Source organism: Silene latifolia, chromosome X, assembly GCF_048544455.1.
Source record: "Silene latifolia isolate original U9 population chromosome X, ASM4854445v1, whole genome shotgun sequence".
NCBI classification, from domain to species: domain Eukaryota; kingdom Viridiplantae; phylum Streptophyta; class Magnoliopsida; order Caryophyllales; family Caryophyllaceae; genus Silene; species Silene latifolia.
The window spans coordinates 112,240,015-112,258,685 of record NC_133537.1 but is presented as its reverse complement, the minus strand read 5'-3'; the positions used below and the strand labels follow the sequence as shown (position 1 = coordinate 112,258,685).

The 18,671-nt window shown below is 31.4% G+C and overlaps 1 protein-coding gene across 1 annotated transcript; it reads right to left on the bottom strand.

The window, feature by feature from the left end:
* Window positions 1-12,444: 12,444 nt before the first annotated feature.
* On the bottom strand, window positions 12,445-14,893 carry LOC141621546 (exocyst complex component EXO70C1-like). The gene has a single exon (XM_074437974.1). It carries the CDS (start codon window positions 14,648-14,650, stop codon window positions 12,569-12,571), a length of 2,082 nt encoding a protein of 693 aa, XP_074294075.1. The 5' UTR covers window positions 14,651-14,893; the 3' UTR covers window positions 12,445-12,568.
* Between the last annotated feature and the right edge of the window lie 3,778 nt (window positions 14,894-18,671).

Sequence of the window (18,671 nt, the reverse complement as noted above, 5' to 3'; positions counted from 1 at the left end):
CGTTAATGGCGGTGAAGAGCATTGAGTTTTCGATGGGAGTATGGGACATTTTGATAGTGAAGTGGGATTTATCTAAACACCGGTTCAGTAAACATCATATAACTTTGATTTATGCTTTTATATAGTAAATCTTAGTTATTATCTGCCCGGTTTGTATTATACGGAGTACTTTATTTCTCATTCATAACGATATTTGTCGAGACATTTAGACGTGCTAATAGTGACGACTTACTATTGAACAGGCTAAATGGGTGAGCGTTCTACAATGGATGAATAAGACATAAAGAGTAAGTGAGTGCAGGTTATTGTACAATTTGGTTGTATAGCTCATAGTTGTTATTATTATTATTTATTCGACTCTTAAGGGTAAAAACCTTCAATATTTGTGTACTCTCTACTTCTGTACCTCATCGGGATAATGGCATTTACTTATTTATATGCCTTTAAGTATTAGCTTTTCAACCATAATTGTTTACTTGATATCTTATCGTTGACGTTCTATATCAGTACTTTTCGTTTTGCAACATCACGTTCTACTTACGTCTATTTTGAAATTGTTAGGAGTTTTTCTTTTTGTTTTTGAACCTTCACTATCTCGATCAATTACCTTTCGTATGCTGCTCAAAATTGGTCAATGGGTCCATGGATCTAATATTAGATAAAATTTTGCTATAGTCGTTTTATAAACATCTATGTCTATATAATTCTTATTTGGCCATACATTTATGCCCATTACATCGTTTATGTAAATTATAAGTATTTTGGAGCTTCCACACACAAAGAGAATTTTCCAGTGGTGGCTGATAAAAGCTTACGATGGAGGGCATTGTGGTACCTCTTTTTCGGTGTTGGTTTTAATGGAATTTCATTTGTCACTCATGCCAATGAGTAATTTAATCTAGACGTTAAATATCTACGATTTCGTATATGAAGTCTCATTAAGTTAATTTCATAGGCTTTACTTGATAGTGTTAGGACAATTAATTTGGATCCATAGTCATTGGTACAAACTAGGTAAAATCGTTGTCAAAGCTAGTTTCTAAAAACCATGACTCTTTGGGTCATTTATCAATCTCATTAGAAGATAGTTATTACCTATCATAATGAACTTGGTTTTTTGGAAATTTCTAATTACATCTTCTGCTAGACCTTATACATATGGAGCCTATCATGTTAGTTTTTCAGTATTCCTTTATTTTCGACTACAGTCCATGGTTAATTAAGTTTTTTTTGCTAGGTAGATATTTGTGAACCGAGTCCTACCTACAAGAATATCACGCAAGTTCCGTGGTTGGTTTCAATTAGAAAAATAAGCGCACAAAGGCATAACATTTTCATCCCGACAAATTGTATGTGATTGTGGTCTTCTCCAAACTGTCATCTATTACCTGGCATGGTATCAGTTTTTTGATAGCATACTTCTCAAAGATAAAACTTTTCTCCAATGGGAGGATTAGAGCATCCACATTGAAGAGGATAAACCATCCTCTTAGCACTCTCTCTCATCTAAGAGGATGTTCTCTTCAATGTGGAAGCATAGTTACATGTCCTCTTAGAAGGAGGAAGATGAACACTTCCTCTATTTTTAGAGGATATGCAATCTTGGCCCTTGTGCCCACTAGTCATCCAATATCTAGCATGTGGCATAAATTTATTTCTTTTTTTATTTTTTGGGTATAAAAAATTTGGGAGAGTAGAGGTAAGAGGATCCTCTTTGATGTGGAGTTTTTTAAGAAGATTAAAATGAAGAGGATAAAGATAGTGGAATATGAGTAAAATTGAGGTGTCAAAATTAGAGAAGGAAAGAGAAAAAATAAGAGGATAATATCATCCTCTTGGATGTGGATGCTCTTAGGGGCTGATTCGAGCTACCAAACAATAAGGAAACAAATTTCTAAAAAATAGTTTCACATTGAAAAAGGAATAATCGCAAGCTTTTTGCAGTAAAAAAATGAGCAAGATTCGGATGGGGTGTGCGATCACTGCTGTGAACTTTGCTATTAACAATAAACACTCGTCTATTTCATTGAGTACGTCTATTTTTGATTTGGTTTTTTAAATGCACTTTTTTTTTGTAAATTATGCTATAGTCGTTTATTTATCCCATCTACACAAATTGTGAATTATTTATCCCGTATCGGGAGTAAAAAATGTTATGGCTTGGTGATTTTAGCTCAAAATTATACCTTTTCCAATAATTTATCCTTTTCATTGAATATTTTGCGTCTATGTTTGCATCAACATAAGAGTTAACATTATTTTATTGATTTACATATATGAGTACAAGTTTTAGGCAGAGTTCAGAGTGATAATTTCACTTTTTTTTGTATACTTTAATTGGTGACTCATATATTTTTATATTGGGTTGTTTGCAGAACTTTATATTAGATTTTTCTAAATGAGAATACCATATACACTCACACAATCAGCCAATGTAGGGGAGTGGAAATTATGCTGCATCTCTTTTAATTTGTTTCATTACTTTCTTACCTATGTGACAAAAAAAATGAAAAACTACTCTGTATGCGCTTTGTTTGTTAAGCTTCCCTATTGCATACATGTTTTCTCAATCTCATATGGCATAACTAATTCTCTTTTTGTTTAGGACCAAAATGAATTGAACGATCATTACGTTCTCTTGCAAAACCATTCTGCCGATTGTGTGCTCGCGCTACAAGTCTACAACAAGCCGTTGTTTCTGAAATTGCAAATATGATATGACGACAATGGCAAATAAGCACGGCTAATATTTGAAATGAACTCCAAGTGAGGATTTAGGGAAAATTAGTGAGGATTTAGGGAATATTAGTGAAATACTCTTAGGGTGATAACATACCCTGGGTCACAAGGTGCAATGCTCAGCTTTAATTTTACATTTTGCATCTTTCAAGTTATGTTTGAAACTTTATATTACATAGTAATATTTTAGAACACAAAAAACTTTGGAGAGACAGTACGTTATATATTTTTTCGTACTTTTCTTTTTCATATATTGTAATCATTTTTATTATTACCTCATTTTAATAGTATACATACCCATTTTATTACTTTTGTACCATTTTTCCATCAATTTATAATGAGTTGGTCTTTCTTCAGACGACCCACCCATTTTGGTCTGAAACAATAAGATGTGATTTTGTGACCATTTTACGGCTAAATGTGACCACTATTGGAAAAAAGTTACCATAAGTTAACATTGGTTGTACCATTGTGGTCACAGTTAACCATAAAATGGTCACAAAACCCCTCTTATTATTTCAAATCAAAATGGCCCGTCTGAAACACAAATTTGCCATTTATAATTGGTCTCCTAATAAATAGACTGAAAGATTGTATTTAAGAGACCTACTCATTTTATATAGTTGCACAATATCAAAGTGTATACGCATGGTGTACCTTTGGGAAACAACCTAGTGCATAACAAAATACCCTACAATTTGTGCATAAAACATAGGCTAATATATGTTTATCTACCCATCATAATACATTTGTCATTGATTTATTTTTTCAGGTTGTTACTCAAGTTAACCAAGTTTTATTAGTTTTAAACCAATAACTATCAAACATAAAATATCATAGAGTAATAGATAATTATAGGTTTAATATATAAAAATTGACATAAACAAAAAAATATACAAACTTTATTTTTATATCTTTATTTCTGTAGATTTATAATTGGTTTGTTTCAAATATTAAGTGTGTGGTTGTTTTTAACATTAATTCGAATCAAATATTGGTGCTCGCGTTATTAGGGTAACTGTATTAACCGGCACCAACAAGGGAGATAAAGTCCATATTGCTCGGATCACGTTAACTCCTTCAGATTCAACAAAATTTCCAGTTAGGTTTGAGAGAAGACAATTTCCAGTGACGGTATGTTTTGCGATGACAACCAACTGTTTCTATCTCCAGGCTGATCAATAAAAAGATTTAAAAATACTTATTTGGAATAATGAAACCGAGAAACGTAATTTAACTTCAAGTGTTGTTTATCGAGAAATACTTGAGTATTTGTAGTAAGCATAAACTATAATCTATTTTAATAATATGTAACATATGTGTGTAAAATTTTAAATTTTTGTAATGTTATTTATATTAATTATACATCTAATTACTTTGTATTAGTTAGATATTTACACATCTACATATTTCTACAAAATACTTATATTTTCATAATTAATATGTCACCTACATAAATAAGTATTTATACATAGACTCATATTATACTCGTGCATTTATGCACGGGTTACACACTAGTCTTTATAAAAGCAAGAACATTTAACCCATCCTCATGAAGCCACATCATCACATACATTTTAAAAAAAAAAAAAATAATAAATGTGGGGCCCACAGCAAAGAATTTGGATTTAATTTCTGAAAAACCTCCATATTTATATTTTGTACGTAAATGTTTACGATTATGTTTTATACGTACATAAATATTAATGAATAATGGATAATTAAATCAAAAATAATTCATTAACTTTTATATAATGCATGTAGCAACTTGAAAAAAAAGACAGTAAAGATCATAAAAATACATATCAAAAATAAATTAAAGAAAATTGAAATTGAAATGCAATTGAACTTATGACCTTTAATTAATAAAGTCAATATTGCTGAACATACACTCAATATCACTAAAGATATATGTGCTTTCATCCCCCTTATACTAAAAGAATAAGAGATCTCCAATTTTTCCCGCCTAAATGAAAATTACTCTACAATTGGGCTTCATTATGTAATTATCTATAATTGGGCCATGCTTTTTAATTTCATTTACTCCCCCTCATTCAAAGTTCCAAACCAAAGCTTACATTCTCTTTTCGGAGTCCAACTTCACAATTTTTTACTATGAATACTATCTAAAGTATAAAATTTTGATAGCCGAAATTTATATATATATATATTTGCTATGAAAAAAAATTACATAAAATGTTATTTTTTTGATAAAAAGCGACAAGTATTAAAAGTGTTAAACCTTCTTTTTTCTACCTCTTAATACTAAACACTATTAATAGTAAATTTTATAATTAAATTTTGATTGAAGTTAATACTATTACTAATAGTTAGATTCTTTAATATATCTATCTAGAAAACCGCGCATTTGCGCGGGATCTATACTAGTTACTTATTGTCATACATCTAAAGCACATCAAACTTGATAATAAATTACCTTTTAAAAATTGCTATTATATTTATTAAATATTTGAATTACATTAAATCGGATACAAAGCTTTTTTCACCAATTCTTGAAAAGACTTTTGATTAGTATAAAAAAAAAGAAAAAAGTAAAAAAAAAAAAAAATAGTGTTATATAATAGTTTGAGCTAAAATGGTAATGGTTCGTTTTGAGTTTTGCAAGTGAATTATATTTATTTATTTTAACAAAAAATCGCTATTTTATCATCAAATAATATCAAAGTTATATAAAATTGTTGTTAAATTTAAAGTACTAAAGTTAATATATTTTTTTTGTATTTATATTTAACATCAACTTATTAATGACGTATCGGTTCGAGTAGGTCGGGTTGGATGGGGTTTCAACTCTAAAATAACGAGTCATTTTTCGTTCGTGTCGAGCTGTGAGTCAAGGTTTACAGGTTTTGACCTTGGAAATAACAGGCCAGGTTAATTTATCAAGTCAAATTTTTAAAGGTCTACATTATGAACTTAAAAAATATAAACACAAATATAGATAATTAATCAGTTTATTTATACTCGAATATAAACCATTCGCATTGGGTCAAAACTCAAAATTTGGGAACTCTATACCATGAGGCAAATTTTTAATATGAGTTACATGACGGGGACGGGTTACAGTCAGTAAACAAGTTAAGTAAGTTTATGGCGCTTTTATTGTGCCATTTTATTTTTACTGTAAAAACAAAATCCCATTTTTAAATAGGGAAGCTATTTTTATGATTTTTTTTCCTATTAATACTTTAATAATAGTTGTGACTTGTATATATTTTATATTAAGATAAACTTATATTTAATCGGTCAGATATAGTCATATAGTGGATCGGATTTTGACCTAAGTCAATGGGTTTCTTCGAGTTACTCGACATATCAAGCTTCACGAGTCAAGCCCAGGAAAAAATAGATTCAGTTGGGTTAAATATTATCAAGTACATGCTTTGTTGTTTAACTTTTTCAATTATAAATATTTTAATAAACAAAATCACTAATTAATTTTCACACATATTCACATAAATTCATTAAAAGATGTTAATCTTCATAAAATCTCCTTTCATTTTATTTCTCGGCTTTTACTCAGTTCTCTCGATTACTATGTTAAGTAGGTATTCATACTTTAACTATCAAGAGGACAAATCATAACTTAATCAGTACTCAGACAATAAACCTAAGACATCATGTATTTTACGTCCCGTTTGATAATTACAAATGTAATTTATAATTCAAATCTACATAGAAAATGTAATTATGTTTTTCTTTATAAATCTTGCTAATTTACAATATTAAATTACATAACCGTGCAATTTTACACGGGTTAAAAACTAGTGTAAATGAATTTAAAGTTTCAAAGATAAAATAGTGTCATTTCACCATACAAAGTACAATCAAACTAAAAATGACACAGTTTTATTTTTTATGGATCACAAATTCTCATTTGTGACGGGTTAAATCCGTCACAGGCTTGTGACATGAGACAAACTTGCAAGTGGGAAGACAAGCAAGTAGGGCAAGTGGGAGGGGATTGTGAGACGTCACAAACTTGTAACCGTCATAAGCAAGACGGATTGTTTATGGATATGCTAACAGCTAGTCTTCCTATAGATGGATATATCCTTCTATAGGTAAAGACGGGTCAAATAGTTTGAAAGTGGTGATATTTTTTGCCCCAACCATCCCACTTGTTGCTTGTCTCATTAGGAATGTGGTATTGTATCTGACCCGTTTTTAGTTATAAACGAATATATGCCGTCTATAATGAGATTTTGTGATATGCTAAAAGTAGAAAGTGACAAATTCATTCAATTAAGGGGAATGTTTTAATTTTACAGGTTTTTAAGAGTCTAGTTATTTATTCAAGACAAATATGAGGTTGAGTATGGCCTCGAAACAGGAGCGCCATTATACACTCGAATGAGGTGTGGAGGAGAAATTTGTGTATGGGTTGGGTAGTACACTAGTATCAGCGACTCCGGTTCAGTCTCTCGTGTGAGCATTATACACTTTGAATTTCCTCTTTGTAATGGAATATATTGGATTATCTATCTATCTATACAAATATGTAAAACATAAACCATTGACAATTTTTTTCCCGCTCATTTTAACGCAGGCCTCTTAAGTGTTAACGCTGTTTTCTGAATTTGGATTATGCCCTACGAACTTTCTTACCAGCCCACTACTCCGCTACCTACTTCGTAACTCATAAGCGTCATCACCTAGGTCAAAGTACCAATTGACATGGTTTAAGATATTTTCTATGTGAGATATTAAATTTCATTTTTTATTTTTTGTTCTTTTTTGGGCAGTAATCCACCCACAAGCCCACGAGCTTATTGTTTTGGAAATACAAAAATCTATATTTAAGATCTATACAAATATATAAAACATAAACCATTGACAATTTTTTTCCCGCTCATTTTAACGCAGGCCTATTAAGTGTTAACGCTGTTTTCTGAATTTGGATTATGCCCTACGAACTTTCTTACCAGCCCACTACTCCGCTACCTACTTCGTAACTCATAAGCGACATCACCTAGGTCAAAGTACCAATTGACTTGGTTTAAGATATTTTCCATGTGAGATATTAAATTTCATTTTTCATTTTTTGTTCTTTTTTGGGCAGTAATCCACCCACAAGCCCACGAGCTTATTTGTTTTGGAAATACAAAAATCTATATTTAAGATGATATTATACGTCTTAAATTTAATATGGGGTCAAGTATTGTAGAGGTAAATAAGGTAATAACAAAATGTATGTCCCACATATACAAGTACATATATATTAACTCGTTTTAATTTTAAAACGAATATATCAAACTTAAGAGAGACTTACCGTTAGAAATATCATATTTTATTCAATGATTGATCATTTTAGGTGATTATGTGTTAAAATCTCAACACATAGGACATATGATACCAGCTAACTTAGTTGATAAACTAATAAAGAGTAATTTTAATGACCCGGGTTCAAAACCCGGGTCAACAACTAAAAGCCTACGTCCCCCACTTATCTTACCCTCATGTAATTTGCTACGTTATTTAATTTGTTGAAAATATTACCACTTTACCCCTCACGTTTTCAATTACCTATTGAAATATGATATCTAATTCAGGTTAACTGTAAGATATAATTATATGTGGTTAATGGATTAACTGGATCGCCGGTCAGTTTGAGCGGGGTAAGATTGGATGGATTCAGGTCATTTCGGGCTCTTAGGTAATTTTCAGTTCTATTATTAAGTTACTTGGAAGTATTGGTCATTATACAACAATAAGCCCTCGAGTCAGGTTAGTTGGAGATGCGAGTCAAGCTAGATTCCTTAGTACAGGTGTCTGGTCGGGCACGGGTAGAGTAATATGGGTCGGGTTATTCAGATTAAGTTAATTTTGTCAAATTTATGTATAATTGATTCAAAAGATATGATATTTGTTCTTTTGTGTTTGACTACATTCGTGTTTGACTATTTTCATGTGAACTTTTTTTCTACAATTTGAACCATTTATGTAAGATGTTGTAAGTTAAAATAAGAGTCAATTAACAATTATTCCTTTTTACATACTACTTTTCTAAAATAACTCCATTTTATAGTTTTTCTTTAAATTACTCTCATAACTTTTACTCCCTCCGTACCACACCAAATGTAACGTAGGGAAAAGTGGAGTATTTAAGAAAATGTGGAAAAAGTAAGGGTAAAGAGGGAAAAAATAGGTGGGGTATGTAATTGTAGGTTTAATTGTGGGTTAGTTGGTGGGGTATGTAATGACATTTTGTGTAAATATCAAATGGTTATAAGGATAACTTGGTAATGTTGTGGGCCAAATAAGGAATGTTACCTTTGGTGTGGTACGTCCGTTTATAGTAAGTGTTACCTTTGATCTGATACGGAGGGAGTACATATTTTCAGTCTCAGGCGAAATTTACCATCGAAATTCAAATTTTCAAGTTAGAAGCCAAATTTGACGAAAATGTCGTTACTTATATTATTGCTATATAGTAGAGTTGTTCATGGGCTGTAATGTCCGATAACCCGGCCCATCCGGCCCTAATTTTTACCGGGCTTGGACAACATTTTTTATATACTTAAGATTTCAACTCTCTTCTTTTTCCATTATACATCTCTCATCTCCTTCAATTCATTTCAATTCTTCTCAATTCTTATTTTTTCTCCAATAAAGGTAAGAGTAATTGATTATTCTTTCTTTTTTTAATTTGCAAAATGTAAAAACCTAATTTTAAACCCACAAAATTAAAAACCCAGAAATTATGGTTAAAAATATACAATATTTTCACAAAATAATCAAAAGCATAATTTAAAACTCAGAAATTAGGGTTAAGAACCCACAATTTAGCGTTAAACAAAATTAAACTGAATGTGTAAATATTGACTCAGGGACAATTTTGTCAGATTAAAAGACTTACACCTGTATGTGAAGATGGGTGCAATTTTTTGTCTGGGTGAATGTTAGGGGGTTAATTTAAAAAAAAATATAAAAAGAAATTATTTGAGAAAAGTGGTATGTAAAAAGGAGTAATTGTTAATTGACTCTTAAAATAATTAAAATATTTAAAAGAATCAAATTAATATAATGTTGTAGCGCTAAAATTTTAACAATTATTTAACTGTCCATTTTATATGCCCGTGCAATTTTACACGGGTTTAAACTAGTAAATATACGATAGTTGAAACCCGTGTGATTGTATTAGGATCATGTTTATTTTTAAATCAAATTATTTTATGTTCGGGATAGACTAGTATTGGTGCCCGGCTTCGTCCGGGCTACCTCTACTTATCATTAATTTTTTTTTTCATTAAATAAAATTACTTATGGTTGCATAACCCATAAATTTATCATTAATATATTTTTTATAACATATCCTAAAATTACGATGAAATAAATTTTGAGACAAGTTCACTACTCCCGCTATTAATATTTTACTCTTATTAATGAAACAATAGTAATAACATTTCACTACTTGCCCGTAATCATTGTTACTTTCACTACTCCCGCCGTAATTATTGTTACTGGCACTACTGCCGCATTAATATTGATAATTTCACTACTCCCGCCGTAATTACTGTTACTTTCACTATTGCCGCATTAATATTGATTATTTCACTACTCTCATTGTTGTTTCTATCACTCTCACTAATCTCGTTGATAATATTGTTACTCTTACTATTCAAATGAGTGATTACTATCATATATTTATATAAATAAATTACATATATACAATGTTACTACAATTCTTTTCTTTACTGACGAAATTACTTTTACTACTTAGGCATGCAATTTTAAGAGGATTATATATTTATATAAATAAATTACATATATTCATTAAATCAAATCGAAAGAATTATGCAATATTATATATTATGGAATCTAACTTGAATTATTTATAACCTACTTATGATATTTTTGTATGTTAAATAATTGACATCTCTATACAACTAATAAACTATAAAGTTTAATAAAATTGCATAGATTTTAAATTTAATATATACTAGGTTTGGTGCCCGGCTACGCCCGAGCTACCTTTATTTAACATTTAAATTTTAATTTCTATGAAATATGATTTCTCTAAATTTGGTTAACACATACATTTACAATTTATATATTGAAATTATGATGAGAGGTAAAATTAATCAACAAATTATGAGACACGTTCACCTCTCCCGCTGTTAATATTATTACTTTCACTACATCCCCTGTTAATACTATTACGTTCACTATTTCTTCGGTTACTGTTGTTTGTTTTATTATTCCTGCTATTTTTACGGTTAACCCGTTAGGTTTGTCAAACTCGTATATTTAAATAAATTAATATTTTCTTAAAATCGAATTGTTAGTTAATTTTTCATACTCTTTCCGTTGTTCCTATTGTTACTTCCATTACATGTGTTGTGGTTACTATTACTTTCACTTCTCTCGCCGTCATTATTTTTTCTTTCACTACTCCCGCATTTATTATTGTTAATTTCACTACTCCCGTTGCTGCTAGTATGCCTATCACTACTCCCGTTGCTATATATTATTGTTGCTTTTACTACTCACATGGAAGGTTATTATCATAACAGTGTTGATTATCTAGTTGTATTAGAGTTATATATTTAAATAAATGTGAAATATTAGATTAGAATATTATTTAATAGCAATCATTATTATTTACTAATTAAATTACAAATCTAATAAATTATGGAATATTATATTTTTTGGAAATCTGAATTGATTTACTTAGCTTTTAATAGTTTCCAAAATATAACATATACTTATATTATATTTATGTATGTTAAATAATTAACATATTTATACTAATTAATACCATAAGTGGGACCCGTTTATTTTAAGGAAACTCGCCATATTCTTATATTCTCTAAATTTATACTTTTAACCAAAACTATATAATATTTACATTGAAGTCCCTTGTTCAAGTCCATCACACGGCGTTAGCGATTTAAAACTATATAGTATAATTAATGTATATAGATTTATTTAATTACATGGAAGTCCCTTGGTTTCTGGAATTAATATATAATATTGATTTATAACCTACTTATTACATTTTTGTATGTTAAATAATTAACATATCTATACAAATAATAAACTATAAAGTTTAATAAAATTGCATAGATTTTAAATTTAATATATAGTTTTATGATGATAATAATTAATACCATAAGTGTGCATGTTTATTCTAATTAATTATTTTATTTTAAGGAAATTAACCATCTTAATTAATTATTTTATTTTAAGGAAATTGACCATGTATAGGAAAATTACCAAGCTTCTATATAATTTAATTTTAACCCAAACTATATAATATTTGTATTGAGATCCCTTAGTCGGGTCCATCACACTGTGTTATTGATTTAATACTATGTAATATAATTAATTTATATATCTTTCTTTAATTACATTGAAATTCTTTGGTTTCTGGATTTAATATATAGTATTGATTGATAATATTATATCCAAAGATATTAAAGTGAAATAAAGAGATCAATCAAGTGTCATGCTATATATATCACATAAATATATATAAATCTCTTCGTCCAATTTACTCTCCTTTTTGTTTTTTTCTAAGATTCTCAAATTAGAAAGTGTTGGGAACAAATTTTATACCCATGTTCTCAAGTGTTGCATTGACGATATTCCCACATATTAAGTGTCAAAATAACAAAAAACGACAACCAAAAATTCACAATAACAAATAACAAATAAACAATTTTAAAATTAAAAAAATAAATCTGCCAAAAAAAACTCATTATAATATTAATAATCATATAACAAAATTTTTTAATTAATGTTAGTTCAAAATTGAAGAACTTGCTCTTTCCTCGTATTTGTTACCTTCCTTTAAAAACGCATGGGACTAGCTTTTCCTCCTAGCTACAGATGAATGGGAATTCTGGTTCCCATCAAATAATCCTTCTATTGTCGACTCGATGTCTTCTGGCTGATACTTGATGTACTTCTCTGACTGCCTTCCTGGGGTAAAGTACTGGCCGAACCTTGCCAAGAAAGACCGATAAGCCGGAATCATTACAGCTGAGATAGATACTCGAAGCTCCGATTGAAGCTGCTCATCACTCACTACCCAACAACTTTGTGTCTTATGGATATCATCAAACATCTGGTTAAAACTCTTAAATCTCTCTTTCAAAACCAGCTTCTGGACCTTTCCATTCACCTGCAATCCTTCTTGGTTCAAGGTTTGTAGCACTCGGCTCCACGTCTCTCTTTGGTAGCTTTTATGGTACCCTCTCAAATCGGACGATCTCTTCCTACGATAAGTGTTCCCGACCAGCTCATGTATCTCCGCAGATTCCTTCATCTTTTGGAGAATGTATCTTCCGTTGTTCATTAAGAATATGAATCTTAACGAGGGATCTTTATATAGTTGAGACTTGGCCTCGAGATTCTCATCCAAGAGGTTCATGATAGTCATGAGCTCTAAAGCAAATGGCATTTCTTTCAACCCGGTTTCTTTGTCGTTTTCCTTATGGTTGTTACTTTCTCGATCTTTATATCTTTGTTCATGTGCTTTCGGGTGTTGTTCGGTGTTGTGATAGAGGAAAAAAACCTGCTCTAGGGTCTCTTTAAAATCACAAGCATACCTCAGGTAGTTCATGGTGTACCGGGTCAAGGGATGGACAGCCCCACTTGGGTTCACGTTCTTAGAAACATCGTTCTTGATCGAGTTCTCAAGGTCACAAAATATGCATACGGCGGACTCGCCTAGCCTACGTTTTACAGAGGACAACTCAGATCTCAGCTCATTAGCACATTCATTGGAACACAACTTGTCTAATGCAGACATGAGCTCGGTCAATGTCTCATAAATGTCGAGCACCTTAAAGAGCCTTTCAGCAGAGCGCTTGGTCATTGATATTGCCTCTGCAAAGTTAAGGAATAGAATGACCGCGGACCTTATCAGGTTGGAGAACATTGCCTCGCTAATCGAAGGGTGCTCGTCAAAGAAAACAGAATCACAAAGCCTCTTCTCCCCTGGCAAGAGGACCTTAGCAACGTACTTGACAACATTGATCCAATTACCAATGTGGCTTTCTAAAGACTCCCATTGCATTTTTTGTACATCATCGGTGCTTACTTTATCTAATCCTTGAAGGTTCATCGCTTCCTTGAAAGCGTTTCTTCTCGCAATGCTATACAGCTGGCAACATTCTGTTTCATACCCGGCTGAAATCATTACATTGGCTATGCTCCTCATGTTGACTATCTTCTCCTCAGAAATTCCAGGATAATTGTTTCCCTCCTCTTCTTTGGCTCGTTCTTGGTCCTCTGAACTTGTTACTCCAGAATACTTTGATGATTTAGGCGTTTTGGAGGTATGGTTTGTGGCATATTCCAAAATGATCCGAAGCTCCTCTTCTAAGAAAGACATGGCTCGTTGGATAGCAGGTGTCGTTAAGCCAAGGCACGCGCTTACCTCTTTATTTGAAGCAAATTTGGCAAGGATGTTTGATAATTTTGCCACCCGGCTAACGACATTCAACAAACAGGTATCTTGTTTCCTATCAACTCCGAATTTTAATGGAGACTCCCCTCCATCATACTTGTCAATCTCCAACTGGACCATCTTAGAAATTTTCTCTACTGATTGAGGAATATTAGAGAGATTCGAGACATCCTCGACCGATGAAAGTTTTTTAATGAAATCATCTATCCCCTTGAAAACCTCGTTTTGAGTTGTCCGGTGTTCTCTAAAATCACCATTTTCTTGAATCTTTCCATGACATTCAGAAACTTTGTTATTGGTGGTAAGATTCCATACCGCATCAATGGAAGAAAAGGCTCTTCGAGGAGGAGGTTGACTGCGATCAACAAGGGCACTAAAGCTAGAGGATTTGTTAAGAAGGATGGCCTTTTCTGCCTTGGATAGTCGACGGTCATTAAAACTTGTCGACTTGGCCGGAAGATGATTTTTCTCCATCTTGCGGTCAACCTAGCTTATTTTAAACTAAAATATTTTTATCAATGAGGGAGGTGATCAATAGATCAACAGAAAAACAACAAAACAAAAGTAAGAGAGAAAAAAGGGATAATTGAGAAAGAGGAAAGAAAAGAAGCGAAAATGGAGGAATAAGTGTGTATAAGAAGGGTGGCTATTATTGTAGTTTGGAGAGAATGAGATCTTATTAACTACTGTTAAAAGAGAGGTGTGCGTTAATTTTGGAGGGAAGATAGGCAAAGGTGAGCACAATATGAGTTTCACGCCTTTAAATCTATACAAATACTATAAAAAGCTTAACATTGATTGCCACATGGAACTCTCCCCCTCTTTGATTGTATAGTTTTACAAGCATCTAGAAGACAAATCACCACTCCCTTATTTTATCTTTCACCCTCTCATTCTTTAATTGTATAGTTTTACGAGCAACAGATATGATCCTCTTATTTTATCTTTCATCCTCTCATTCTTTGACACATCAATTTTTCTATGACCCACCTTCATTCCCACTACATTCATCCTCCTCTATATATTTTTTCACACAATAGAGACTCTCCTACTTTAATTATTCTAACAACTTTTATAAAAGAAAAAAGTAAATGAATTATTGTCCATATGGCAAATAGTGTGTGATTAGTGGACACAAGGGTCAAGGTGTGCTTTCCTCTAAAACTAGAGGAAGTGACTACCTTCCTCTTGTTAAGAGGACATTTAGCATATGTCTCACAATAGAGAGGATGTCCTCCTAGAAGAGAGAGAGAGTGTTAAGAGGACACTCCATCCTTTCTATTGTGAATGCTCTTATAAATTAATTAATCAATTATCCCCATTAATTATTAATTATTAATTAATTAACTAATTGTATTGAAGGGAAAATTAATAGACCAATCATAATTGTATGAAATTGCTTCATATGCCTCATCGATTCATGCCTCATTATATGTTACTCTTAAATACAAAAAATAAAAATAAATAAATAAATAACTCCTCGATTTTAATTGCAACATTGCTCTATCCTATAAATAGCCTAGCTCTCATTGATTCACACATGAATTATATCATATTCCAATTTCTAGAGTTTTGTTCCTTCATGCATGGTTTATAAATTATTTATATGTTTTCTTAGGTTAGCTTGGCCTGTTTATTTATTATATCTTGTTGAGCTAATGATTTTTTTTGTTGCTATTGTCAGGGTAAATGTATTATGCACGCCGATAACTTTGGTGCGCATAAGAGGGCCAAATTTGATAGAGAGGGAGAATAATATTAATGATAAGGATAAATAATTATTGAGGATGGTCATGATAGAGATGAAATAAAAACGACAAGATCTTACAAGGTAGAAAAAAATAAAGAATGATGCCTTCTTAGTCTTAATCATTTGCCTATCTTTTTTATTTATGTGAGAGGTTTTTAAATTAATGCTAAATAATTGATTGAGACGGAGGGGGTAGCTTCTTACCGCGTCGATGAGATACGATTTCAAATGCATATTTTACAAATTTGATCGTCTTTGTGAGGGAATGTTTGGGTAGTTATTATTGTTGAGTAAGAGAATGACCTTAAGACTAAGTGAAAACATAGTATCATTAATACTTTCTTCATCTTAGTTACTCTCTTTGTCTCATCAATTATCATCTTCATTACCCTCACAAAGAATAAAAAAATGTTTCATAGGCTAACAAAAAATCACTTCGAAAAAATGATTTAAAAAACATTGGCACTAGTAATCTTTTAGTGACGGGCGTAAGGTTGTATGAATACAATTTCATAGGCTAACAAAACAATCATAAAAAATGAAAAATGTGACATAATAAAAATTGGAGTATTTAAAGAAATGAAAAATGTGACATAATAAAAATTGGAGTAGTTGAAGGTGAAGGCTCTAGCATATCATACCGAAATTCGACACTAATACAAAGGGGCTCAAGTCTACGTCATAGGAAAATAAATATCCGATGAGTTTCTTTTTCACCGATTTTCTTTATCAAGTGATTAAGATGTTTTTATTCTGTATTTAGCTAATAGAGACGAATAAATTGCACTTAATTGACACTTTTTATTCGCTGTCATCCTGATCAAAGAAGTTTATGGATTTTTTAATTCGTGTCTCAAGTGCATACATAAAAAAACTCAGATGAGAAAAGATATTCAGAACTATTTAATTAAAAACTCTCACTAGGAAAAATTTATTAACATCGTTAAGAACTAGTTAAATTATAGTAGGGAAAAAATTATTAACATCGTTAAGAACTAGTTAAATTATAATAACTAGAACACATTATGCATGATTTACTACTTACTATTTTCCATTGAAGTACCCCTTTTACATATAAACATTAAAAGAAAAAGGGTTATTTAATGGGAAGAATCCAAACTATATCTCCCCTTCTCATATTAATCCAAACTTCAATTTATCTCGGAATAAACCATGTTATTGCCTTCCTTCGCTCATATTGCACTTAGGTCATTTTTTACCTACGAAATCAGGTAATTCATCCGGTAACCCCAATTGTTTTTTTTCCCTTCAACTTTCTTCATCAACAATCCCCATCATCAGCCACCAATCAATGATTCATCGGTTAGTTCAAGAATAACTTTTACAGCGGAGATCAAGCCAACTGGAGATGATAAAGATGCTGATAAGGAGCACTGGTCATTCCAGAGACATCGGTTTATCACAATCATCAAAGAAAAGACAAACAAAAAATTTTTCATGAAGAAGTGAAGGTCACCGGAGGGAAAACGAACAGTGTCGGTTGAACACCCTCAACCCTGCCAACCACCTTCCCCATTCATCAACCATTTACACCACCATATTTAAACTCACATTTTCGAACTTCAATTTCAAAATCGCAAATCCTAATTTGTCAATACAAATTCACACAACCTTGCTAATTTCTCACAACATGAAAAATTTACAAGAAATTAACAATAATTCAAAAAAATAAAAAAAAAAAGCGAGAAAAAACAAATCTTCGAGAATGACATCTCTACTAATACCGTGTTCGAGACAGAGTTGTTTCCATTCCTATTGTGATTTCTGCATTGTCCTACTTGCAATGTCAATTGAAATTGCAGTACAGTAGAAGGAAAATTAGGGTTTGATGAAAAAGAGGGGGATGAGGTGATGGGAAGCTAGCAAATGGAGATTATTAAGTAGAAACAAAGAGCTTGAGCCACTTCAATGTCAATTTCATCTGCATTTTGTATTGATTAGGTTTTGTAAAGGATGAAAGAAATGTTAATGGTGAATGTTCATGAGATCTGAAAAGGAGAACGGAGGCAGTAAAAGGCTTTGGGAAAGATTGTGTTATTTTATTCCATTGATGTTTAAATTTGGTCTATGATTATGTTTAGTCGCACACAAGCTTTTGGCCGACCTCAGTTGTTTAAGAACTTGCGTAATTTGAAGAACATTTGTTAGTAAAAAGAATTGCCAGTAGCTTTTGTTTCTGGTTTTAAAATTGTAAGGGGTCAGATTTTGTAAAACTGGGTTGGTGATGAAGAAGTTAAATGAGTGAGGATGGAGGGAGAAGACTTGATAAGGGTTTAATGATTTTAGATTATTTTTATAAAAAAAATGTGACCTGATTAATAGGTAGTCGGTTACCCAATGCGTTATAAGAAAAATGAGGGCGTAGTTCAGATTATTCTGAGTTAAAGTATAGTTTGAATTAATATGAGAAGGAGAGACATAGTTTGGATTATTTCCATGAAATAACCCAAAGAAAAATACCATGTACATTACATGGCTCATAAAACTAGTTCTTTATTATGAATATTATAGTATAATAATATTATATGGATGTCCATATTTTAAAATATTCTAGAGTGTATTATCTTATGGAAACTCTACCCTCATTGTATATGTATATATACCCCCCTCATGTATCTTATGGAAACTCTACCCTCATTGTATATGTAAATATTCTAGAGTATATAATATTCTAGAGTGTAATATTTTATTGTATTTAGCGAGTTGGGCTTGAGATGGAATAAT

What these genes read in the sequence shown, in the direction of transcription:
- LOC141621546 (XM_074437974.1), bottom strand. Translation starts at nt 14,650, where the DNA reads ATGGAGAAAAATCATCTTCCGGCCAAGTCGACAAGTTTTAATGACCGT.